We start from the raw sequence: 26,481 nt of genomic DNA on the forward strand, positions 1-26,481 counted from the left end.
ATTTGATTTGTGCTTCTTAGATTGTAAGCCGCCCTGAGTCTTCGGAGAAGGGCGGGATATAAATGGGATTAAAATTAAAAAAAAAACAGACCTCCCCCCCAAAAAAATGTATTTGCAACCCCATTCTGATAGTTGCACATACACCCCTGCGGTCATGTGATCCCATTTTGGGAGTTTAGCAACTGGCTCACCTTTACTGATGTTTGCAGTATCCTGCAGTCACATGACAATAATATTCAATTTTTTTGCCAGTTTCCAGCATTTACTTCTGGTTTCTGAAAAAGACACTCGTTGGCTAATAATATTTGCTTAACAACCATCATGTTTGTTAACAACTGCCATGAAAAAGGTCTTAAAATCAGGCACTGTCATATGGTTACCCACTTAATGACCAGTTCATGCTAATGTCCTAAATCGAGGACTATCTGTATTGTAGTTTATTAGACAAATGTGCTTGTTTTAATGAGTTCTTGCATTATGTATACTTTTCATTAAAAGTTTGAAGAACAATAATAAAAACTACAACAAACTAAATCAGAAAAAGTGGAAAAGAGAAAGCTAAAAATGCAATAAGAAACAGAAATAAAAGAAAATAGAAAAGAGTAAGAGCAAGATATAAAGACATAAAAATATTCTTCACATCTCTAATGTTAGATCCTGACTCACTTCTTTCTATAAACTATAAAGCCTCTTGTCTAACCATACTTCACAAATTCATTGTTTCTTTGTTTTTTACCTAAAATGTCCACAAGAAGTTTCCAATAAATGTACTGAGTTCTTGAATAAGGACCAAAGGGGTAGCAAACAGAAAATGGTGGATTTCATGTCCTTTTAAAAATATATTACAGTGTACCCAAGTCTTTGATGATTTGTTTGAAAATTTTGGAGCAGCCAATATTCCCCAAGTATTTATTAATCCTTTTCTATTTGTGTTTCTCTCTACAGGATTCAAATCTTACATTGTACACTAATAATCCAGATTTAACACCGTGTTTCCAGAACACTGTTTTGGCTTGGATCCCATGCTTCTACCTTGGGTGCATCTTGCCATTTTACCTCCTTTATCTAAAATACAATAACCGAGGCTACATTGTATTGTCTATGCTGAGCAGGTTCAAAACGGTAAGATCTTTGTCTCCCCAAGGCACTATATAGACAGTGGCAGATGTGGCAACAATTAACTTGCAAGGAATAGATAAAGTGTGGTGCCAAATGAGTTAAAACCAGGGCTTTTTTTCTCATAGAATGCTCAGAATGGAGTTCCGGCACCTTTTTTGGATGGAACCTTGTAGGGTAGGCAAGGCGGGTTGTATGACATGTGTGAGTTCCGGCACCTTTTTCTTTTACAAAAAAAGCACTGGTTAAAACTAACAGAATACAATCATATTTTATATCTGAAGCTTATGATTCATCTTGATAGTGACTTGAGCAATAGATAAACTTGCAAATACAGTCTTTGAAATAGAGCTTGATTTTATTAAACAATATTTCAGAATGGCTGTCATGTTCTTAAATCATACTCCTGCCACCAATGAGTCAGACAATAGCTTTCCAACTATATATCAACTGTTTTTGAAGAATGAATTCTTTTGTACCCTGTTTAATTAATTGGACATACATAACATCACATGATTGTGACTTGCGGTTTTATTTCCTCATTCTCCATTAACTCTGCTTGTTGGAAGCTGGTTGGGAACTATGCAAATGGTGATTGCATGACCATGAGGAGTTGCAGTAGTCATAAATGGGTGCCAATTACGGGCACCCAAATGGTGATCACATGATTAAGAGACATTGCAACAGATGTAAATATGAGGATTGGTTGCAAAACCATTTTTGTTTTTGTTTTTTAACCTTTGTTATAATTTTGAACGATTGTTAAATGAGGTAGTCTGTAAGGTACAGGTTGTCCTCCATTAATGATGGTAATTGAGATCAGAATTTCTGTTGCTTAAACAATGCAAAGCACAATGTCACATGATCACATCACTTAACAATGGCAGACCTGGCAGACCTGGTTGCTGCTATTAACCAAATCCCACCCAGTCATTATCTGAGGACCTACCTTGATCTAAGCCACTCCTAAGTCGGTCCCTGCCAGCCCCAAGCCTTGATTGTCTCCTCTTGATTTGAGGGACTGTCTCCTCTTCAGCTCCCATCTTTGCCCTTTTAGTTGTCCTGCACTCCACTTGCCCTGTCCTTTCCAGCTGACCTTCACCCTTTTCTTCCACCCACTGCTGATGAGATGTGCCTGGCCTGGCCTTCTGCAAGGTGGCTGCTGGCTGCGCTAGGCCTTCAAATTCCATGTAGCCTTTCCCCAAGGCTGTGGGAGGTGGCATATAGGGCGGCCAAAAGGGCAGAGATGGGAGATAGACAGGTAAAGGAGTTGAAATCTTCCTTAGTGCAGGTAGCCAGCCAAGTGCCAGAAAATTGATCATGTGACTGCAGGTGCCCTGCTTTGGCTGAAACCTTGGGGACTTGGCATAACTACCACTTATTCAGTCCCACCATAACAGTTGCTGAATGAATGGCTGTTAATCAGGGGCTACCTGTATTTTTTTTAATTGAGAACAAGTCATTGAAGGTTCCTTTTGATAGCCCTCTTTTCATTCATATTGCCCGTTACCTTGCTGAGTACAACAATGGCTTGTCATCTCTATGAAATGATGGACAATGATGAGTTTTAAGGAACTACACTATCAAGAACTTCAATTGATCATGAAACACTTGATTTCACCAAAGGACAAACTAACATGCAACTCAGTTAGTAGTCATTTTATTATGGTCAATAACTAAATCCTACATGTACACAAGCATTTAGAGGGATATAAACCAACATAAAATACCTGCCAAATCTGAAGTCACAAGAAAATTTAAATTTATTTTAAGTTAAAAATAGTTAAGGAAACTGTTTTTTTTTTTGACCTTCTGATCCAGTGGGGTACTACACAAATTTGGCTATCCTATAAGACTAACTCATGAACTTCAAAACACAGAGCAGTTCATAAAAACAAATGAGTCTCTCCCATGTTAAGAATTAATGTCTACCATTTATTCTCACAAACAAGACTTTTTCCCCATTTTGTTCTCACTCTGACTCTAGTGTCCCTTCTCAAATGTCCTGCTGACCTCTTTAAACTCCCCTCTTTGCCTGTAGTAACAACGAGGTCCCTTCCTTTTGGGGGGGGGTTAAGGGACTGATAAGTGTTTTCTTACTCCCCATGGGTGTCTGCAGCAAACCACGAATGTCAAAATGACCATACAAATAGTCCTTGACTTACAACCATTTCTTTAATGACCAAAATTACAATGGCAGTGGGGGGGGGGAAACTTATGACTGGTTTTCACATTTACAACAGTTGCCACATCACCCATGGCCACATGATCAAAATTCACATAAATTGGCATACAATAAATTGGGGCAAAGCTCACTTATCAACTGCCTTGCTTAGCAACAGAAATTTGGGGCTCAAGGACTACCTGTTGTTGTTGATGTTGTTAGCTGCGAAGTCGTGTCCGACCCATCGCGACCCGATGGACAACATTCCTCCAGGCCTTCCTGCCCTCTACCATCTTCTGGAGTCCATTTAAGCTCACGCCTCCTGCTTCAGTGACTCCATCCAGCCACCTCATTCTCTGTCGTCCCCTTCTTCTGTTGCCCTCAATCTTTCCCAGCATTAGGCTCTTCTCCAGTGAGTCCTTCCTTCTCATTAGGTGGCCAAAGTATTTGAGTTTCAACTTCAGGATGTGGCCTTCTAAAGAGCAGTCAGGGTTGATCTCCTCTAGGACTGACTGGTTTGATCGCCTTGCAGTCCAAGGGACTCGCAGGAGTCTTCTCTAGCACCAAGATTACCTGTATGCACATGGTAGCATCATGATGCAAATCCACCCCTTGCATACTACACTTGCATTCTAATGTGTGACACAAGTGTGGAGGTTGCTTTTTTGTACCATGATGTCATAGGACACATTTTGTAATTTGGTCCCCTTGCCCGGTCCTCGCAGGTGCTCATGTTCCTCCTCCACCTCCGTGCCTATTCATAAAAAGTCACCTTACAGGTACTTCAGGAGAATTCTCAGTGTTTAATGTAAATGCTCCCTTTAGCTATCAATTTTAAGTGGCTAAACATTCCTTATCTCTTTATTCACAGATTAAGGAACTGAATTTTGAATTAGACTTTAATCTTGCCTGCCCTCTTTCATTGCCTTCTTTCAATCACATTCTTAGGAATTAAGAAACTCTCAGGTAGTTGTTCGATATTTCTAAAAGCTTATTGGGATTCAACCAAGGCAATAATCAGAAAAGAGAGGGAAGCTTAACTCCAGCTCATAGGGTTTTTTATGATATTTTTTTCTGATATTTTCTGTACTAAAATATCCAAACAGGTTTTTTAATCACTTCAGTAACTTATCAAAGAAGTGAGTGCCAAATTGATTAAAACAACTTTACCACTGTATCATTTTAATGCAGTAATCTAAATGTATTCATCATCTAATTCAGAAGCTTATAGTGATATTTTCATCCCATTGAAGTAAGCAAGTACATTTGCATTTATTTTATTATTTTATTTTATTTAAAAAAGAGCTGTATTGAGATAATTTCCTTTGAGTTCATGTACTTTTCTTGAAAGTAGTATGTCAGTGGTTTGTGGTATATATAGTCTCTTCCAGCCCAAAGTGTTTTCTCAGTTTTCTAGTCTAGCCTAAAGTTGCGGTTTTGTGGTTATTCTTGGTAGTCTTCCACTAGTTCCAATATTACTAGGTGCCCCAAAGTCCACTGGATGCTGGGCTGCTTCATGTGAGCCATGGGCAAACATTCTGACCTTGGGATTTTTTGGGTTCTCGGTGATAATGATAAAATTCAAACCCACCCAACGCTAGCAGATCAAGGCCATATTGTTCTGCTCATTTGCAGTTTGCAAATTAGAATAAGCTTTTCCTCATAGCTCTTTTCTTTCGTTCTTTTATCCCCTTTATTTAAAACACTGTTGTGGAATTATGTAATCAGTGGTGGGATTCAAATATGTGAACAACCAGTTCTTTGTGTGGATGCCACTTCTGGAAGTCCATTCTGGGCCTGGGCAACAAAAAATTAGCTACCGGTTCTGCCGAAGTGGTACAAACCGGCTGAATCCCACCACTGGATGTTATTCTCTAGTAGTCTTTGTGCTGAGCAGATTTAAAATGGAGTCCAACCTAACTAAGTCCAACCTAACTAATGCCATTTGTACAGCTTGATTTGTAGCTCATGGATCCTGAGAATGCTTCTCAGGCTGGCTGGCTTATGTATGTATATATGTAATGTATGAATGCATGTATGTATGTATCCCATTGTACAAAGATTATGGTTTGCCGTAGTTAGCTATTAAATAGTGAAGCAGAGTTTGTGTTTGTCATGAGTATATCTGCTTGCCTTAAGGGTTGATTTGCAGACTGATAAGTATTCGGGACTCCCTTACATTAACTGCAAGCTTCTTCCTTCCTAATGATGATCACAGGAAGGTTACTACAAAGAAAAAGAAGAGTCTCCCGCCCTCAAGTACTGTACATGGTATTATATTGGTTCTAACTAGAAAATAGTGTAACCTCAACCCCTTCATCTCAATCAACCTTGCTAAGGATAATTCTGTGGTAATCACGTTTGGAAAGAATGCTTGGACAGCCAATAGCACTCCTTGCTAGCGCTGGAGATGTTACCTAGTTTGGGTAATGAAACGTCTGCAAGAAAACAAGCAAGCTCAGAGAGCACTAAGGACCCCTCATGTCAACCCTGAGCTGCAAATATTCTCCTTTATTAGAATCACTTCCTGTTTTTAGACAGCTACCAAAGAGCCTGACCCACCTGTGGCTTGTTTAGGATTTGTCTCATGCTTCCTGTGCTGTTTGGCGGCAGAGTTAACTTTGTCTCCAACTCCACCTAAGTCTCTCTCTGTGTGTTTGTATGTGTGTAGGGCAGCAGCTCCCAACCTTTCCTATACCCCGCACCCCTAGAATGCTTCTGATATATTCTTGCACCCCTTACAAAAGTTCAAAATAACGGCAACAAATTATGCCTATGCAGTATAATTTTGAAAACCGAACTTTTTGCACCCCGTGGAATATCGTCTCGCACCCCTGGTGTAGGAGGGAGGGAGGGAGGGAGGGAGGGAGGGAGAGAGAGAGAGAGAGAGAGAGAGAGAGAGAGAGAGAGAGAGAATCATTCTTTTACAAGAGAATTGCATAACAAAACGAGAAATCTGGAATTTGAAAGAAAATTGTGTCCAAATAAACATGGTGGTCCAGGGGAGTGTAAATTAATTCAATTAATTTAAATCTGAAATTGTCTAACAGCTCCCACATGCACCCAAATAATGATGCTTGTTTGTTATTGCTTATGATGTAATTGATAACAAAGGAAGCAAGCTCCCCCTGCATATTTATCTCACTTCATCTGCACTTTAAAATTTAGGAAATGTGTCTATCCTTCTCAGTCTATTTCAATATCAGAGGGCTAGAATATTGATTGTTTATAGTAACATCTGTAAGATTAATTCTTCCAGCAATGTGTTATTTTGCCTTCTTCTTCTTTTACTTAAGCAGTGATTTACTTTCTATGACCATCTGCTGAGATTCTTTTTCACCCGTTAGAAGGCTCACATAAGCAGCAATACAAACAGTTTCCTTAGTAAGATATAACGATTAGTACTATCCTGCAAGAATATTGCAGGAAAATTTCAACAAAATTACCAAATTATTCTCACTGCTCCTTTGAAACCACAGCAAATATCGTTATTTGAAGTTAAGCTGGGTCGTAGATCAACTTTATTAGAACTCTTAGCCGACAAAAGATAAGCTAGGAATGGCAAGTGAATATAATCTCAAGATGGCCAGCAAAGAAAGACTTATAAACTAAAATAAAGTGTGTATCTCCAAGAACTAGCATATGTAGGTGTAGACAGAATTTTTACAGGCTACTAGTGCTGCAAATATTTGCAAATATGCTGAAATGTGACTACTTTTGATAAGTTTTGTGCTTTTGCAGCGTTTACTGCTTATCTTTCTCCTTATACAGGCCTTTGCTTTTGTACTTTGGGGGGTTTGCTGGTCCAATCTTTTCTATGCCTTCCATGAAATCGCTCAGAACAGAACTCCACCACCGGTGTTTTTTGTAACACCTTTAATTGTTGGCATCACAATGGTAGGTGTGACTTTCTCTTTTTTCTATTATCATTTGCATGTTGAAAACAAATGTGATGATGGGAAATATTTTGCTTAGCTGAAGTACTACAGAGCCACGGAAAGCCACAGGCAGGGGATAGTTCCATTTTCACAGCTGTCTCGTTTACTTAGTAACAGAAGGGTTTGTCCTGCTGTCCAGTGATATTGGCCAAAAGGGAGGCATCCTGGAGTGTCGGAACTAAAATGGTTTTGGATCTGCTAGTTCCCTTCCATCTTCCAAACAGGAGGCTGGACTAGGAGGGGGGAAAAAAGAGCAGTGAAGGCATTTGAAAGACACACATTGCAAAGTATGATGGCATGGGCAAAGGATCTTCCTGTGGAGTATTAAAGCACCTGCAACTTTGTAAGGCTGGAGAATGTGCTTTGAAGGCTTTCCCCTGTTCTCTGCACATGGGTGTGCACGTATAGCCATTGTGTTTCATTGGCAATTTCAGGGGAAATATACTATGTGTATGCACACATGTGCAAAACACCAGGGAAAGCCAACATGCTTTGTATTGTTAGTACAGCCCTAATGCACATGTGTGTGTATGTGCGTACACACACACACACACACACACACACACAAAATTCTCAGACCTTGGAACTTGTCTTCTTTTTCCCAGTTGGATTTGGGACCTACCATGCATTAGGACAGTGGTGGCGAACCTATGGCACGGGTGCCAGAAGTGGCACGCAGAGCCCTCTCTGTGGGCACACGCGCCATGCCCTGGAGGTGGCAACTGCCCCTCTTCAACCAGCCGCCTGCTAATTTGCTGAGGTCCAACCTGGCTGAATGCATCCTGGCACGGCTGGTTTCCCTCCCTCCCCCCCCATCCCGTCCCTCCTGGCCTCGCATGCTCTCCTTTTCCCAGGCACAACCCACTGCATCAGCTCCTCAGCTGTTGGCCAACCATCCCTCTCGGATGGTTTGAACTGCTTCTTTGAACTGCTGGCGATGGGCTGCAGAGCCCCAGAGTGTGCCTGTCAAAGGGCCGGCAGGCTGTGGCTACTGACGGACACCATTGGCCCCCATTTACTCGCTGGCCTCTGTGTGTGCGGGGCCGATGGTGTCAGGCAGCAGCTGCCCCAGCCCTTGCCTTGCCCCATGGCAATGGCACCCCCACCCTGCCTCACCTCACCCCACAGGATGAGTCTCCTGCCTACCACCCTATCTGCCAGAGACCTCCTGGAGCTCCCCCAACCCTGCTCACCACCCACAGGTGTCCCTCCACACGAGCAACATTGAGGTGACCACACCCACCTTCCATGACCACCACAGCCACACCCACCCAATGGGCCACGCCCACCTGGCACCCAGCGATAAATAAGTGGGTTTTGGGTTGCAGTTTGGGCACTCGGTCTCTAAAAGGTTCACCACCACTGCATTACGATAATGAATTACATCTTCTACAGTCCAATAAAAAAAAGGAGTGGTATTGAAGAGCTGACGTGTATGCATGCTCTGGTTTGAAGTAGAAAAGACAAATAGATCTTGGACAAGAGATGAAAGATGTGAGATGCAAGCTTCTGATTGGTTACTCATTTGCTTATTTGTCTGCAGCAGTGAGATCCCATTAAGGTCTGCCACTTAAAAAAATAAAAAAGATAACAGTTTCTTGGATCACTCAACATCTACAGTATGAAATAATATTTTAGTTCTGTAAAGAAGGAAGAAATTTAGATTATATATTTAAGAGGAATTAAATTAAAAATATTATGATTTCTGCTTTGGGCAAGCCAAAACGTTGAATAACAATTTTTCCTTCATCCTTTAATATTGTCTATTCTTCTTGTAATGGTGAATATGGGGGAAAATATTTTCTTTTCTAGGCTCTAGAGAATTTTTTCCACTGCCTTATTCTTTGAAAACTCAAATAATATTTGAGAAAATATTAAAAATCCAACACTTACATAATAAAGATTGACTTAAGCATGGGGATTTGATACGCTCTGAATACCAGGACAGAGAAAGAAAAGCAGTGTTCTCATGTGCAGAAATGAAGATACATTCACCATCACTGGAGCAAAATGGGTTTCTAAAAGGAGACAAAAACATAGGCCACAAAGCACAAAAGTAATAACACCTAACACCATATAAAACAGAATATTTCAGCTAACTGCTTTTCTATTCTTTGTTAACAACATGATATGGAGGTGTCCATCAGGTCACTGGAAATTAATCTCAGGGAGAAAAAAACTTTAGGGAATTTAATCAGTTTCTCATCATTCCATTCCACTTCATCTCCACTGACTTTCCTTGCAGCTGGCAGCCATGTTGCTCATCCAGTATGAAAGACTTCATGGTGTCCAGTCTTCAGGGATCCTCATTATCTTCTGGTTTTTGTGTGTGCTGTGTGCTATTGGTCCTTTGCGATCCAAAATCCTTCATTCTCCAGCTCAGGTAAATTAAATGTGCTTGTGTTGAATTATGCCATCTTTCCACAGAGTTAATGCTGGAAGGAAGATGCTTGACAATCCATCTGTGGGAGTTATGAAGGCTGAGTATGTGGCAGATGTATAGTTTGTCCAAAACCAAAAGTAGAGTAGCAGACACTGTTTCAGACTGAGATAAGGGCACACTTAATAGGTTTTGATTGTGGCAGTGGTATGGGAATTACACCTGGGAAAAACGAGATTCTTCTTCCTAGGGTCATGAAAGGAAAGTCATTTTGAAGCTTAAATAGCTAGAAATCTTTGAGAACTATTAAACCATGGAGGGAGGGCTGCTCGTGATATGCTTTTCAAAACATTGCACTAATCTGAATTGGTCTCTCCACACGTCATCCTTAGTGAAGCGTGCAAACCAGCATCTGCATTTCCTGCATCGGATGAGGAGAGCACATCTTTCTCCTTCTGTCCTGGCCACTTTTTACAGAGGCACAGTTGAGAGCATTTTAACAAACTGCATCACTGTCTGGTTTGGTGGCAGCAGTGCTTCAGATAGAAGGCCCATACAGAGAGTGGTAAGGACAGCCGAGAAGATCATAGGAAGCTCACTTCCTGGTATTCAGGATGCTGCATATAAGCGCTATGTGCTTAGAGCTCAAAGCATTATTAGAGACAGTGGTGGGATTCAGCCAGTTCACACCACTTCAGCAGAACCCGTAGCTAATTTTTTTGTTGCCCAGGTCAGAATGGACTTCCGGAAGGGGCATCCACATAGAGAACCGGTTGTTCATATATTTGAATCCCTCCACTGATTAGAGACCCCATCCAGTTTATGGTCTGTTTCTGTTGCTCCCCTCTGGGAGGAGGTTTTGAAGTATTTCTAGCAGGACTACCTGATTCTATAATAGCTTTGTTCCCTATGCCATCCGTCTGGTAAACACGCAAGATTCGTTTTTCTCACCATGCACATGTATACATAACCCGAACCAGACTGTGTTGTTTCTCTGTGTCATATAATGCATGTGGGTATATGCTTATTTATGTATGTATGTATGTGTGAGATTTAAAAACCCAAAATTTTATACTCACAACTCGAAGACAAGTCTGGTTAACAAAAACAAAGATTTATTGAAAAGAAAATTGAAAATAATAAAGAAAGAAAGCATTTGCAAACTCGGCCTCTTAGACCCTTCCCAATTTGGATTGGGTTCAAAGAGCGCCCTGAGAAAGTTTCAAACCAGGCATTTATACTTTCTTTTCTCGATACATGCCCACCCTAAGAAACTTAAGTTAGTCTTTGAAGTCATTTACATTTCTAAAAGATCTTCTTTGAAGCTTTTTAACACTTCAAAAGACTTATTGTGACAACTTCCTTCCATCTGTCACTATCTTATCTTGTTTACTTGTAACCTTGGGATGTTCCTATCTTCTTTGAAGCTTTTTAACATTAAAAAAAAAACTTTGTTGATTACCATTTGTGAGTCCTCTGCCTGAGCAGGAAATAGATAGCCCCACATCTTAGTGTTACATTTGATACAATTCATTGGTATTACATTTGATTCAATTTATAAAAGAATAACCTTTTTTATTTTCCTTTATATGTATGCCCTATTTATGTAGTGTATATCAGAGGTGGTGACCCTTTGAGAGCTGTATGCAACGAAATTTCATTTTAATGTATGCCAATTAGTGTACATTCGAAGTGACAATAAAAGTTATCATTCTATTCTATTATTCTATTCTAATGCAACAGAGTTGTGAGAAAAAGCTTCTGGCCAAATGCTTGAGACAGAAAAAAGAACTCTGATTGCTGGGAGATTTCCTTAGAAAAGGCATTTCCATGCAGAGTGGGGTGCATGGAACTGTATTTGGTACAACCGTAATAATGGGTATGAAGTTCAAGTGTAGGACATGGGAAATCACATATCTCATGGTAGTGCACCTATAAATATTTGATTATTCATCCTAAGTTTTCTTATTCAATACACAATCTTCTATCACTCATAGTATATTAACTGGAAGAAACTCAAAAGTAAATAAAACTAGTCCTCAAGTTACAGTGGTAATCGGGACCGGAATTTCCATTGCTAAGCAATGTGGTCATAAGCTTGTGACCATATCACTCAGCCACAGCAATCCTGGCACTCTCTGTTGCCATTGTTAACCAAATCCTGCCAGTACCCACTCCCAGCTTGCTCTCTCACAGCCCTAAGCCTTGGTAAGTTAAGGGATTGCCTCCTCTTCAACTCCCTCCCCCATCAACCTCCCCATTTCTATCCTTTGGGCTGGCTTGCACTCCACTGCCTCTTCCAGCCTCGTCACCCTGCACTCTGCTGACCCTGCCATTGTACCAGCCTTGGCAGCTTGTGCTTGCTGGCCCTGTGGGCCCTGCTGCTCACAGCTGTCTTTAACCTCTATCTCCTTCTGCTGACGAATTGCACCTGGCCTGGGCCTAGGCAAGGCAATTGCTGGCTGTGCTGAGCCTTCTTCCTGAGAGTGAGCCTGCCATTCTCCAAATCACACTGGCTGTCCTCAGGATGCTTCGGAAAGGCCTCAGAAACCTTCTGAAGACTTTCCAAAGAGAATGGCCCATACTCTTTGGAGAATGGTGGGCGTGGCCTTCTCACAAGGTTTCAGAAGCCTCAGAAGTCTTCCATAGCTTCGTGAGAATGGAAAAACTGTGCAAGCAGCCTTGAGAAGAAGCCCTGGCATGGCAGCAGCTGACTTGCCTACGGCCAAGCCTGGCGTGCCTCTTAAATAGCAGGAGAAATACAGCGAAGGTCAGCTAAGGCTGGCAGGGCCAGCAAGAGAAGCCGCTAGGGTAGCAGGGCTGGCAGAGTTGCATGGCCAATGGAACGCAGGGTGATGGTGGCAGCTGGGGCTTTGCACTGTGCCAGTGTTGTGGCACTTCTTGGTGGTACCAGCAGCACCAGGGATGAAGTAGAGGAGCTGGGGATGGTGGCAGCCAGCTGAGATTGCCAAAGGTCTGGGCCACTAATTCAGCCTCATCACCGCCATTTTGCCAAGGAAGACAACTATGCAGGACAGCCAAAAGGGCAGAATTGTGGTTGATGGGGTGGGGAGATAGGCGGGTGTGGAGAAAATGAAGCACCCCTGCAATTATAATTAAGGGTGAATGCCAAGCATCTGATTTTGGTCATCTGATTGTGAGGGTACTGTAATGGCCATAATTTTTGGACCAGGTATAAGTACCATTTGTTCAGCACTACTGTAACCTTGAATGGTCACGGAACAAATGTTGTAACTCGAGGAGTGCCTGTAATCCAAAAGATTCCTTTCTGTTTTGCAAATCTCTTTACTCATTACATAGGACGTTGGCATGCCAAATCAGGATAGTCGTGGTGTTATTCACCATCTTAATGAAATTCATCCATTAATTGGGTAACATTCTATTGTTATAGTTACCTTCATCCTCATTATTCCCTCAGAGATACAATTTCAATATACATTGAGAATGCAACATATTTGTTTTTTATGTTACTTCTCCCTTGCTGACTACCTCTGTCTCTCTTTAGGACCAAATGGAAGGCAGATTTAGGATTATCATATTTTATATCTACTTTGCACTGATCCTTATTGAATTTATTCTTTCGTGTTTCAAAGAAAAACCTCCATTCTTCTCTCCTGTGAATTTAGATCCGGTAAGTACATTTTTGTTATTCTCACTAGATTTTCATGAATGCTGAATAGTTGGTTTGTTCTGGGCCTTCTTCCCGGGGTTTAGCCTGCCATTCTACATATTGCATGGGCTGTTCTCATCATGCTTCAGAAGGCCAGTTTTGTTCATCAAAACCCATTTTCCCTCCCAACTTTGTATAGGTTGCATCTTACACCAATTTGGGAGATGGTAGCCTATGATCCTGGCTGCACTTCTTGCTTTTGAAATCTTAGTTTTGTCGCTGCTTGATTTGCTGTAAAACTTAGCGCCAGAGTTTCCTGCTGTTTTTAAGTGAAAAATATGATGACTGTGCTGTGTAAATTCTAGAATAGATTAAAGTGCATTTATAAAAACAAAAGAACCGCTACCAAATGTCCTCCAAACAGAAGAGAGGAAAAGAGAGAGCACGACGGGGTTCCATGAATTTTATGCCCTCCCCTGCTGTAAGTCATTGCCTGATAATGTGACTTCATCCTCTGTTCTTCAAAACTGTGAAATGAAGCCTCTGGCTGCCAAAAGATCACACACCCAGTTGCAGTTTATTGCTCTGTTTCTAGCCGGTGTTAGAGTGAAGTTTGCCTCTCAGCAATCACTAATGAGAAGCCCCATATAATAAAACTCACAAGTTTTATTGTCCTTTGACTACCAATAACCAACCATGGACCAAATAAGGAGGGGGGGGCAGAACTAGCTGCCAGCTCGTTCTGAAGACAAAAGGCAGGTTGTAGAGATTGACTATCTTCATTTTTATGAGCTTTCTGTGAAGATAGGGTCTGCATCTAATTAAAGATAGATTAATTTCGCTGAAATGCTCCTTGCCCCCCCCCAAAAAAGAAAAAAACACAAACAGGGAAACTGAAGCAGGAGTTTGCACGGTTGGTTGACCTAGCAGTGAACATGTTAAGTTTCTGCAGAAAGGGTAATTAGCAAAAAAAAAAAAATGGAAGAGCATCTGTGCAGTTTGTTATAGAAATCTTATCCTTGTTTAATGAGATTTACTGCAAACCATATAAAATCCCCAGGACAGAATGTTGACTTGGAGAACAAAGAGCTAATCCATTTTGGTTCAAGAGGACTACTACTCTCAACCATGAGGAATTTCCTTTCCCTTTCTCCGTATTATATGTTCTTGCATTTTTTCCCCCAAGGGATTTTCCATTTCTTGGGAGCAGGTTTTGAAAGCGCAGGGACTCACAGAGGACAGAGAATCTGATCCATCCTCAGGGTCCATTTGCTGGTAGTTAGACTTCATGAGATATAATTTAGAAAGCAGCAATAGTCTGGTATATTTTATGGTTCCCCTTTGAATGGTGTACGGGTGTGGAAAATATTGGGCTAATCAAACCTTATTTGCATATTCCCTCAAAAGCCATGCAAGGGCTAAGAGCAGAATGTTTTCTTTTACTTTTGTACCTCCTGGCCCTAATAAAGTCTTCTGGAAGCTGGTCAGAGAATTTCTTTCTCCTCAGATACAAGACTCTTCTGTGTTTCCTAAGACAGGCATACCGGTAGTAGTAGAACTACTAGACTCTTTGTTTTGGGTGGTTGTTAGTAGAAGTTGTGATTTGGAATCCAACTACTGCACTGAACCGCTGCTCAAGGTTCTGGGGGAGGGAACCAGAAATTGGAGATGAACCTTCATTTCATACATAGATTCACTTCATACATATTTACATTCAACTTATTTTGAAGGTGTAATGTGATCTTTCACTGCAATTTTAGCTAAAAAAAAATAACCTTTTGTTTGTTTTGCTCTTAATGTCTCCAAAATTGTTCATAGAATCCCTGTCCAGAATTAAATGCTGGTTTTCTTTCAAGGATAACATTTTGGTGGTTCACAAGGTAAGCATGGTTTTTCACATTTTATTCTGCTTCTTTGGTATTGCTGGAGAAGAGCCAGTTGAAAAGCTGTCCTTTGCGTTCTTGGTGATTCAGCTACATTCCTACACAGAAGTACCATACCATTCATTTACATTTCATGCCCTTCCCTCTTTTGCTAGAAGTTATATGTTGGTAGGGTAGAGATGGGAGGCAGTTTAGTGTAGTGGCCAAGGCACCAGGCTAAAAGCCAGGATTGTGTGAGTTCTAGTTCTGCCTGAGGCATGAAGCCAGCTAGGTGACCTTGAACCAGTCCCTCTCAGCCCGAGGGGGGAAAAAGGGCAAGGACAAACCACCTCTGAAAAACCTTACCAAGAAACCTGCAGGGATTTATCCAGGCAGTCACCAGGAGTCAACCACCAAGCACTTCACCCTCCCACCCCTCCAAAAAACCCAGCTAGTGATAGAAATTTAGATTATAATTGCAGGCATGCTTACTTGAAATGAGGTTGCCCTGAAATAAATAGGATTAATTGTCAGGCTATCATGGATGAGATTACATTTTTATTAATAATTTGACAAAGTCAAAGAAGATTGCTTTTTCAGAACTGTAAAACTGTAAATTATAAGTTTAGGCACAATGAGTTCCAATCTCAGATATTCCAATGAATTGAAATGTAAGAATACTGAGTTTTACCACAAAGAACTACCACTGCAATGTTAGCTTTGGAATTAAAGTTCAGGTTGTATTTCCTGTTGGAATCACGTTTTATAGAACTTTTAAATTATTTTTAATATGCCACTAGAAGGAAACATAAATCTTGTATAAAATGATGAATCACATTTCTGCTAATCTTTCTCTCCAAAAAAATATTTTAAAAGATGGAATGCTGCCAAATATTTGCCTGGTGACTTTCAGCCAGCCAGTGTTTCTTTACCTGGCATATCTCACAACTTTGGTATGAAGGTGGGAGAAATCCTGTGCCTGGTCTCTTTGGCTTCTTTAGGGAAAGGAATCGTAATGAATATAAGAGTCTGCATTTGTGTGTGTGTGTTATTTGCTGCACTAGCATGAGATCAAATGGGTCACTTAAAGCCAACAATATTTTAAAATTGGCAACCTTTAAACCAGTTCTTCAGTTTCAAACACAAAGGTGCAACCTGGATTTCTATTACTTTGCTATAGAACTTCTGATTAAATAAAAATCAAATACACTCACTCTTTTTTCAATCAGCTGCATTGCTATGGGAGGGTAAGAGGAAAAGAGGGAGTAAAACCAACAGTAATATAAACATTACTCCTATTCTTATTTCCATGGTGGATGTGCAGAAGCGATTAAGAGACAGGAGAATGTGCAGTTAAGATTAGGCACTACTTTTAGATTAGTTTTATAAGCTCCCTACAAGGCTCTAACATATAGAAAACTGCACACACAAACACACTAAAAGAGAAAAGCAGCCGCATCACCTGCAGAGCACGTGGGCCTTCTCATTATAGTATTGTGCACACAGAGACAAGTAGGATAACATTCGAAGGCATCTCTGTGAGCCTTGCAAGAGATAAACTGCTTTAGCATTTTGAAGAGAGGGGCTCTTGTTAATGTGCATTGTGGAATAGTTCTTTTAAATGCTTTGCCTGCTCTGTAGGTTGCCCTTGGAGTAGTGGAGAGAGAAATTAAGATAAATGCCTGCTGTCGGTGGAGGTATTTGCCCATTTAAGGTACAAAAAGGTTGTTTGTCCAGACTGACTCAGTTATTAATTTGCTTTTGTTACTGCTGTCTAGTTTGGCAATACAAGGCTATAAGAAGCCTCTTGAAGACAAAGATTTATGGTCTCTGAATGCGGATGATAAATCTGAAGTGGTCGTCCAGAAGCTCCAGAAAGAGTGGGATAAACAAAAACAACGTGGGAAATTGTAAGTTGGCTTTGTTTTTGTTTTTGTTTTTAAAAAAGACTTTGTGTACTTCTACTTTCAATGAATAAAATGCAGGGCATTTGTATATGGTAGCCTAAGCCACCTGTCACCGTGCGGCTCCCAGCGTGCTGTGAGTTGACAGCAGAATGGGGTTGATGCTCAGTTCATTCTAGGGCCAGTGCAGGTTATTCCTCTGCTTTTGGTCCTTCCCATCTATGCAGGGAAATTGAGCATTAATAGATGGTAATGGAATGTGCAAGGCTTCCTGGGCCTGCCTTTTCCATTAAGGGTTTGGTCCCATCTCACTAGTCCTCAGTGTTTGCTTTCTTTCATGGATACCCTCCCCCGCCTTCCTGCATTTGCCCATCTTAACTTTATGCACTCCCCTTATTTAACCTTTTTATTTCATTTTTTTTAAAAAAAAAATTAAGTCCTCCTCTTTCCCGTGCGTCTTGTAGAATCTTAAGTTTAACTCTTGGTTTTCCCCCACCCAGATATTATTATAGTTTCCTCTTTTCAATTTTCTCAGAGGTAGCAGTTCTGCATTGTGCAATTTGATACAGTTTATAGAAGAATGTCTTTATAAACCGCAGAGCTAAGGGGGAGATACTGTGCACAGCATAAGGACTTCTTGAAAGAGCAGAACGTATATCACAATAATCCATATTTTTTGTTAAAATACAGACTCTGAATCCTGAAAGTATTGTGCACATTAATTTACCAGATATATTTGCTTTTCTGCATAATTTACATCACCTTTCCCATTTGTAGGAGATGCAAAGAATTACATACTTTTTTAAAATTAGTTCTAGAACTTCTTATCCAACTGCATTGTACTTTATCAGATTTTATCTTGTGTTAAAGATTTTATCTTCTACTACAACTCTCGTACTTTCAGACCTTGTCCTTTGTGTGGCAAATTGGAGAGAAAATGGATTTTCTCAGCAAAATCATTGAAACAGAACATTCACAGAATGGTTTGAGGATACCAAATGCAATTCTGCATTGAGCTAAATTATGCATGCTGACTAAGGAATTTTGGAGGGTCCACATATATTAAAGTTACCGATTTAAAGTTACCAAGTATGAAAAACACTGAGCTAAATGAACAAAATCTGGATTTTCGAGCTGGGTTTTTGTGTGTGTTTTTTACATTTATGAAAGTTTGGGAGGATTTAAGGGTCAAAATAGGTGCCTTAAACCTATGCAAAGTACCATTTCATCCCTTACATTTCTGCCAGTGTAATCCTAAAAGGTGACTCTCATGATAATTGTGGCTATGCCCTCTGTGATAGTCGCCATGCTGAATTATCCCACTCCCCTGCAATCTGTAAAAGCATCTTAACGTCACATCTTGTCAGAAAGAAAGTTAGAAAATCAGGGAAATACCATCTAAATTTCCACAGAGATGGGAAATCTCTCCAGTCAGAGATCACACTTGAAAACAAACTTTTTTCAGCCTTTAGGGGACTAGAGAGAGGTGATGCCACCACCAAAGGAGCAGCCTTAGAATTTTTGCTTCTTTTGAAGACATTTCAAATGGATGGCACTAAAATAGGTGTATTAAGGTTACTAGGTACACAAAATACCTATTTTAATTTTTTTTGTATCAAGAAAATAAAAAATTGCCATATAAACTCCTGTTTTACAGCTGAATTTTAGGAGAATTGCCATGGGACTATAATGCTTAATGAAGAAGGAGGATGAGAGTGCAGCTTGTCTAGTTAGCACCTGGAACTGTCACTGCATAAGCTTTGAAAAGTTATTTCAGTATAGCAAAAACAAAAAAAAAAGGATTCAGGTTACTGAGTATGAGGCTTCTGGATTGGTTGGACATGGAATAGATAACTTGCTGCTTTCTTTACCTTATCACCAGGCTAAGAGGAACTTTTTCAGGATTTTTTTCTGTCAATTTTTCTTTTCTTTTCGATATTCAACTTTTCTGACCTTCTCCAAGAGACTGACATTTTAGAATCCAAGCCTATGCTATGCTTTTGTCTGTCCACTTTATTGATGGGGTAAGAAAAACAAAACACCAAAGATAAATTCTGTGCTTATCAAAATGAAACAAAGATTCTGAGGAATAGAAGCCACTATTTGCATGAATCTTGCAAAGCGATTGCAAGAGAAATGACTTTTTCTGTTTCCAAGAAGAAAGCCACTGTTTGGCAAGCATACACACCAAGTCTGAGAATAAAATAGCCTATCTGTGAACGCTAGTAATGCAGCAAGTCTTCACAGCCAATGTCTCACCTGATGCCATGATAATGAACGGGCTTTGCTTAAAAAAACACCACGAGACTTCTGAAGGTATAAAATTTGAGCTAGTCAGGTTTATTTTATGGCATTTTGAAGTGATAATTTCACAAAACAGAAACTCTTTTGCCGAGTTTTTCCCAAGCACGCTTCTTCCAGTAACATTGGATTAACATTATTAAAGTGAAACTGTTTTGAACACAATCATTTGCTTTTTTTTCCCTTGTTTTTTTTCTTTTTTAGGAGCAAACACCTTTTCATTTCTGGACAGTAAAAGTGTGGCTCCTGTTGTGCCATAGTAATTTTGTTGTTACTACAGCTGTTCCAAAGCTACATTTGCAGACTGCTTGTCCTGCTGTTCAAGTTTCTTATTTGTAACAGGGCTCTTCTTTTCAAGTGAGTGAAATAATGTGTTTCTTTGTCTTAGGAAACACAACGTATCCTATACAAAGGACTCTAATCAGGAGATGAATCATGTGGATGAAAATCTAGGAGAAACAGAATTCATGTTAAATATTCCCACTAAGCAGAAAAAGCCTTCCTTTCTCAAGGCCTTACTCAGATCTTTTGGCCCTTATTTTTTAATTGGCTCCTTCTTCAAAATGATCCAAGATCTGTTGTCTTTTGTCAATCCCCAGTTGTTAAGGTAAGCTCCATTTTCAACCTTAGTTCTTACGGGCAAGAGAATTTCCACACTCTTTTTGCATTATACATTAGTACAGCAATCTGCAGTTATTTGGGAAATCTGGGAACATGATCCCTAAGACATGGGGGGAAGGAGGCCAAATTGGAGAAGATTACTTGTGAATAAAAATGATGGATTGAATGGAATATATGGAGGTTTCCCCTCTAGGCCTGCTAATAACATTAGTAGATGACATAATATTCCTCTCGTCCCATGTTTCTAATTCACAATTAGACTTGCTCATATTCAAAATGCATTTTCTAAGGGAAAATCAATTCTGCTTAGAATTGCTTTTCAGATTCCCAAGTGTAAGTTGTCAAGTGTAAAAATTACAGATGTGCATACTTTGCTGCAGGTGCTATATTATGAAGCTGTAATTTGCTTCAGTTCTCAGCATCTGCACCCTCCATATTAGTCCAATGAAATATACTTTTGCTATTTTCATACACTGAGAAGTGAGGGATTTTGAAAATTGAATATTTTGCAATTGAACAATATTTCAAGGATAATAGCTTTGCCTCTCTCTGCTTCATAAATGCATGCCTTTTTCACTTTAAATGTTTTAATGAAAAACAAATGCAACATTACAAAATAAATAAAGTGTTTGAGGTTATATTTGGCCATAATTTGGACCCATGAATAAAGCTTGGCTCTCTCACAGAGGGATAGTTTGGGGGCTACTCTACCAGCGGCCTAAAAGGAAGTGGTGTTTTGCTGTGCCCCATTAATCTTTTTATTTTCTCCTCCCTGTATTGTCTTGTTTATTTCAATCTTCTTTTTAAACAGCATGTTAATTAGCTTTGTGAAGAATAAAGATGCTCCCTTATGGTGGGGATACCTGATTGCGGCATTGATGTTTTTCTGTGCTGTGCTGCAGACAATAATCCTTCACCACCATTTCCAGTACTGCTTCATTACTGGAATGAGGCTGAGAACTGGCATCATAGGGATGGTCTATAGAAAGGTAAGAGCAAGCGTGTATCCTAGCATACCATGAAAAGTCACAGACAGTCTAGAGGCCAGAGACCTTTGGGTTGTGTTTTATCTCCAAATAAGAAAGAGTACACTAGAACTATTGGCTGTAGATCAAATATTTATCTCTGTGTGTATATACGCTCTTGCAGAATCTGAAGTGGTTTAATAGTTGATTTTCTTGCTGCATGTACAGTCAACAAATGGCAAATGAGTGTTGGATAACACTCTCAACAGACTATTGCTACTTTTTGATAAATTAATAAATCAGCCCTAGAGCTAGTTTGCCAAATTAGAGCAATTTTTGGATTTTTAAAGTGTGTGTGATATTCAGGCATCTATTACTGCAGCTCTGTTCTGCTTCAAAATACCCTTCCATCTACCAGCTGCTGCTTAGTACAGAAAAGCATAAAGTAAGGAAGAGCTAATTATGTTATTAATGTTAGCTATTCTTTGGCCTGATATTAGTTGCAAATAATTTAAAGATCCATTGTTCACCAGATGCTGATACATCAAAATCTGAAAATGGTATGTGCCACTATAAAAAGTAATGGAAATAATTAGATTAGGCAGAACAAAGTTTATAATAATAAAATTGTTTATAAAATCTGCTTTGAACAATACTGATAAGGTAATCCTCTCCCCAAGAAGTTTATAATCTTCTGTTCTAGACATGAAAAAAGATGAAAACTGGAGATGAGTCCCAAGATGCATTCAGTTTAATTACATAAATTCAGTCTTAATTCAATGGGAAATGGCTTTGTAAGATTGGCCTTGGAAAAATCTTTGAGGCAAGTTTATTGAAGGAAAAACTTTTCTTCAAGTTGTAGAATAAAAAGAAAAGGAGATATTTGCAGAGGTTTTAGCAGAGAGTAGAAAGTTTTGTATAGCCAAGCATAGAAAATTGAAAAATCTCCATGCTTTGCAGGTATAGATTAAATCGGAGAGCAGAGAGCTATAAATGCACCAACCCTGGCATACAGGGCAAGGCCAGGAAGACTTTAAAACTAAAAACGAACTATTTTGTGCAGGATTTATATAGAGACAAGCTAGTAGTACCGTAGCGTACCCAGGTAGAATGATGAGATGAATAACTTAGGCAGCAAGATTCTGGATAGAGATGGATGGAAAATAGGGAGTGAGTGCCTCAGGTGCAACCAAAAGGAAAACTAAATATAAGATTATACATGAGGCTATTTTGCTTCTGCCATTTCTAATTCTAAACACTCTGGTCTGGTCTGGTCTGGTCCATGGTCTAGTACAGTGTTTCTCTACCTTAGCAGCTTGAAGCCAGCTTTGCTGGATGAGGATCTCTGGGAGTTGGAAGTCCACACATCTTTTAAGTTGCCAAGATTGAAAAACGCTGGTCTAGTATTTGCAGTCTCCTCAGAAATATTTTGAAATGAATTCCATGCCTACATGAATTTCTCCTGATGTAGTATATTCTCTGTTGCTCAAGATTCCTTAATCTATCTCTCAGCTGTGGTCTCTAAACTAGTGACATCACTTCAGTAAAGGGGACAGCTCCAGAACTCTTGTTTTCTCTTGATTTCCTTGATTTTGACATGCAGCTTGACTTATTTTTTCATCTTCTTGATCTACTTATCTTGTTTTGATTGACTGGTATTCTAAAAGCAATCCAGCCAGGCTGCTTTTCTATAACCTCCTGATAAAAGGCTTATCGTATACCCTCACTTCAAGTCAGATGGAAGTAATGCCTAATACAACACTACTACTGGATGGGCACATAACAGAATCATGACCCAAAGATGGGGGGGGGGGTGTCTTCCCAGTCATTGGTTGCATTCTTTTCCATCACCATATCCATGTGCCAGTATCATAGCATGGTGGTATAAACTTATATGCCTTTGATAGTTTCAGTCAGATAATTAGAGCAATTTAACCATGTTCGTTACTGTTTTACATTATTTTTTGCATATCATCAATATTGCTGTTGATGCTGCTTTTGAACTGTGCTTCCAGCTGCTAACTTTACTGCCTGATTTCCATGTTTGTAAGATAACAAATCATTTGCAAGGATGTGCATGTCTTCCCAATGATTAACACTGTGTAATGCATCCATAGTTTGGGGGTGAAGGAAATTTTCCTTGCATATTCATATAACTTTTTTAAAAATATAATTTTTATTGATACATTTTTGACAAGATGAAAACAGTACAAATATTAGAAAAGAAACAAGGGAAATGAGAAGGGAAAGGAAGAAGGAAAAGGAAAAAAGGAAAGGAAAAGAAAAAGGAAGGGAAAGGGAAGGAACTTCTCATCTTCTTCACAGCAGTTATAAATGCATTTATATTTTACCCTCTCTTTCTAAGGTTACATCATAATTTCCTTTTCATAAGCTACTGTTTCTAATCTTCAAATTCATAAATCACAAGTTCATTTTTCTCTTTTCTTCAACAAAAAGACCACAAGTGGTTTCCAGTCACTGATAAGTGTAGTTGTTGATCTTTCTTTAATCTAATAAATTAATTTTGCCATCTCTGCTATTTCTGTCAACTTTAGTAACTATTCCTTCAGTGTAGGTATTTCAGAATCTTTCCATTTTTGTGCAGAAAATAGTCTCGTAATCAGTAATGAGTAATCGTTATAAAAGTGGCTCTTTTCTAATTGATTGTAACATTAATCCCAGCAAGAATTCTAATCTTTAGAATTCTCTGCTTCTGCACTCAGAAATTTCTGGCTTTTTTATTACTCCACCCAGCGTGATAAAAATAACCCTTGATCTTGTCCATATTTCCATGATAAATCTTTTTGGAGTCATATACTAGCAGAACATCATTTTATAAAAAAAATTCCTTTAAGTTATAACATCATGTAAATTTCAATCTTTTACTCACATATTTTCCTACTGTATATTTTCCCAATCTTCATCAGCACATTACCGTATTTTCCGGCGTATAAGACGACTTTTTAACCCATGAAAATCATCTCAAAAGTTGGGGGGTCGTCTTATACGCCCAGTCGTCTTATACGCCGGAAAATCAGCGAGCCCGGGAAGGCACGCCCTCCCCTCTCACTGTGAAGGAAGCAGGGCAGGCTGGCGTCTGACGGGAGCCGGCAGGACAGTCCTGCGCACGCGTGCGCTCCCTGGCTGTTAAGGAGCACTCCTTAGCAGCCGGGGAGTGCACGCGTGTGCAGGACTGCCCTGCTGGCTCCCGCCCGATGCTCTTCCCTCTTGAGGCAGCATCGCTCCCTGGCTCCTAAGGAGTCCTCGGGGATGCTGCCTCAAGAGGGAAGAGTGTCGGGCGGGAGCCGGCAGGGCAGTCCTGCACACACGCACACTCCCCGGCTGCTAAGGAATGCTCCTTAACAGCCGGGGAGCACGCGCGTGCGCAGGACTGCCCTGCCGGCTCCCGCCAGACGCCAACCTGCCCTGCTTCCTCCACAGTGAGAGGGGAGGGCGTGCCTTCCCGGGCTCGCTGATTTTCCGGTGTATAAGACGAAAAACCTTGAAAATCATCTCAAAAGTTGGGGGGTCATCTTATACACCCAGTCGTCTTATACGCCGGAAAATACGGTATGTCCAGAATTCTTAGCCCATTTTATTATAGTCTTGTTCTTCTTTCACTAGATTTCAGTAACAGTTTATTTTAGCAATTACATGTTCATTTCTACATAGGTCAACTTCAAATTCTGTCTTCTGATGCTCAATTCTAAATTGCCTGTTATCTTACCTTAAATCTTTTCCTTAATTGTGCATAGAAAAACCATTTAAAACTAAATCCCTTTGCAACCAATTGCTCTTTTGATTTTATCTTATATTCTCAATGTTCTTGCTGTAACAATTCTTGATAAGCTAACTTTTTCTTTACCTACTGTTTCTTTCTTATAAAATGCTTCTATCTATCTATCTCAAATTGTACATCTACAAGTTAAATAAAACTTTGGCAATTGAAAATCACTCTTGAACAACTAGTCAGCCCCTCATGAATAAGTGAGCAATGCATGTTTGTAATGAGATTTGACATCAGCACATATTCTAAACTACATTTATACTGTGTATGCATGAAGTTCTTAGTAGACTTGCCACAGCTGCTTCTGAAAACTTCATAAATGACTCTCCTTTGAGTAAAACCATTTTATTATACAGATTTTTGCATGTTTCCCCTTCACTTGTTCAGAAGTTTTGCATGTCTCCCATTCAATTATTCATGTTTGCATGTTCTCCAAGCTATTTGTATAACTAAGATCATATTTTAGATGTCGGCTTATGTTTGTATATACAAATGAATGACTAATGCAGAAGAGAAGCTGTTTTTTTCATGATTATTCTAGAGAACAGCTGCCAGATAGTTCTTAAGTCATAATACTGGATAGAGTGAAAGGGCTTAAGTTTATGTATTCAGATGAATAACTTATGTGGAAGAGAATCTTTACTGTGAACAACATTTGCCAAGTAGCTATAAGCTGCAGATCAGTGGACATTGGATGTGTTTGGAATATCATATTTTAGGGACCAATAAGTAGAGTGGTCATTATTTTATAATTTCTTTATTTTTACCTATTTTATATCTGCCTTTATTATTTTTATAAATAATTCAAGACAGCAAACATATCTAATATTCCTTGCTCCTCTTATTCACCCCACAACAATATAACGTGAGGTGGATTGGGCTGTAAGAGAGTGACTGGCTCTAAGTCATCCAGCTGGCTTTCATGGCTAAGACAGATCTAGAACTCACAGTCTCCCAGTTTGTAGCTTGGTACCTTAACCCAGTAGACCAAGGGGCCAGCAACCTTAAAAACTCAAAGAGTCACTTGGACCCATTTCCCACAGAAAAGAAAAGAAAACACTACGAGCTGCAAAACTCGCATGCACGCGCGCAGGAAAGGAGGCTTGATTGAAGAGTTTACTTAAAAAGAAATAGAGGCTGCTGTGCATGAGTTCTCTGTCTCTCTCTCTCTCTCTCTCTGTCTCTCTCTCTCTCTCTCTCTCTCTCCCTCCCTCCCTCTCTCTCCCTCTTTCTCTTCCTCTCCCTCTCCCCCTCTCTCCAATCTTTTGCTCAGCTGGCCAGCTGGCCTCACACTGTTCTCCGACAAGCTGACAGACATTCTTATTAGGCTGGTCTCCTGCCCTTGGTCTGCCAGTCCTCTTCCCTCACTCAGTGTGAGAGTGTGACTTTGTGTGTGTGTGTGTGTGTGTGTGCGTGCGTGTGTGTGTGTGTGTGTGTGTGTGAGAGAGAGAGAGAGAGAGAGAGATCTGCTGCTTTCTGCTGCTTCCTGCAGAGACGCAGCAAAGGCAAGAGCCGCACCCAATAAGCTTGTCAGCTTGTCGGAGAACAGTGTGAGGCAGAAGATTGGAGAGAGAGAGTGAGTGAGATAGAGCAGGGAAGCACAAGTGCCTCTCTCTCTCTCTGTCTCTCTCTCTCTCTCTGCAAATGGCAGAGGAGGACTGGGAGCCACAGTAGAAGGCTCAAAGAGCCACATGTGGCTCCGGAGCCGCGGGTTACCGACCCGTGCACTAAACCAAATGGCTCCCTTATTGTAAAAGTCATTATACTAGTCACCAATAAGAAAATGATACATTTCAAACATGATCACTATAA

General features: G+C 40.0%; 1 protein-coding gene across 1 annotated transcript in view; it reads left to right on the top strand.

The window, feature by feature from the left end:
• ABCC3 (ATP binding cassette subfamily C member 3) overlaps positions 1-26,481 on the top strand; it is a 79,265-nt gene that overhangs the window by 14,947 nt on the left and 37,837 nt on the right. Inside the window, exons 2-9 of the mRNA XM_083353917.1 lie at positions 946-1,122; positions 7,052-7,177; positions 9,464-9,601; positions 13,125-13,250; positions 15,048-15,109; positions 16,870-17,001; positions 19,685-19,903; positions 20,729-20,906. Coding sequence (XP_083210043.1) covers positions 946-1,122; positions 7,052-7,177; positions 9,464-9,601; positions 13,125-13,250; positions 15,048-15,109; positions 16,870-17,001; positions 19,685-19,903; positions 20,729-20,906 — 1,158 coding nt within the window. The remainder of the gene's footprint in view (positions 1-945; positions 1,123-7,051; positions 7,178-9,463; positions 9,602-13,124; positions 13,251-15,047; positions 15,110-16,869; positions 17,002-19,684; positions 19,904-20,728; positions 20,907-26,481) is intronic.

This window comes from Vipera ursinii (genome assembly GCF_947247035.1).
Source record: "Vipera ursinii genome assembly, chromosome: 2".
NCBI classification, from domain to species: Eukaryota; Metazoa; Chordata; class Lepidosauria; order Squamata; family Viperidae; genus Vipera; species Vipera ursinii.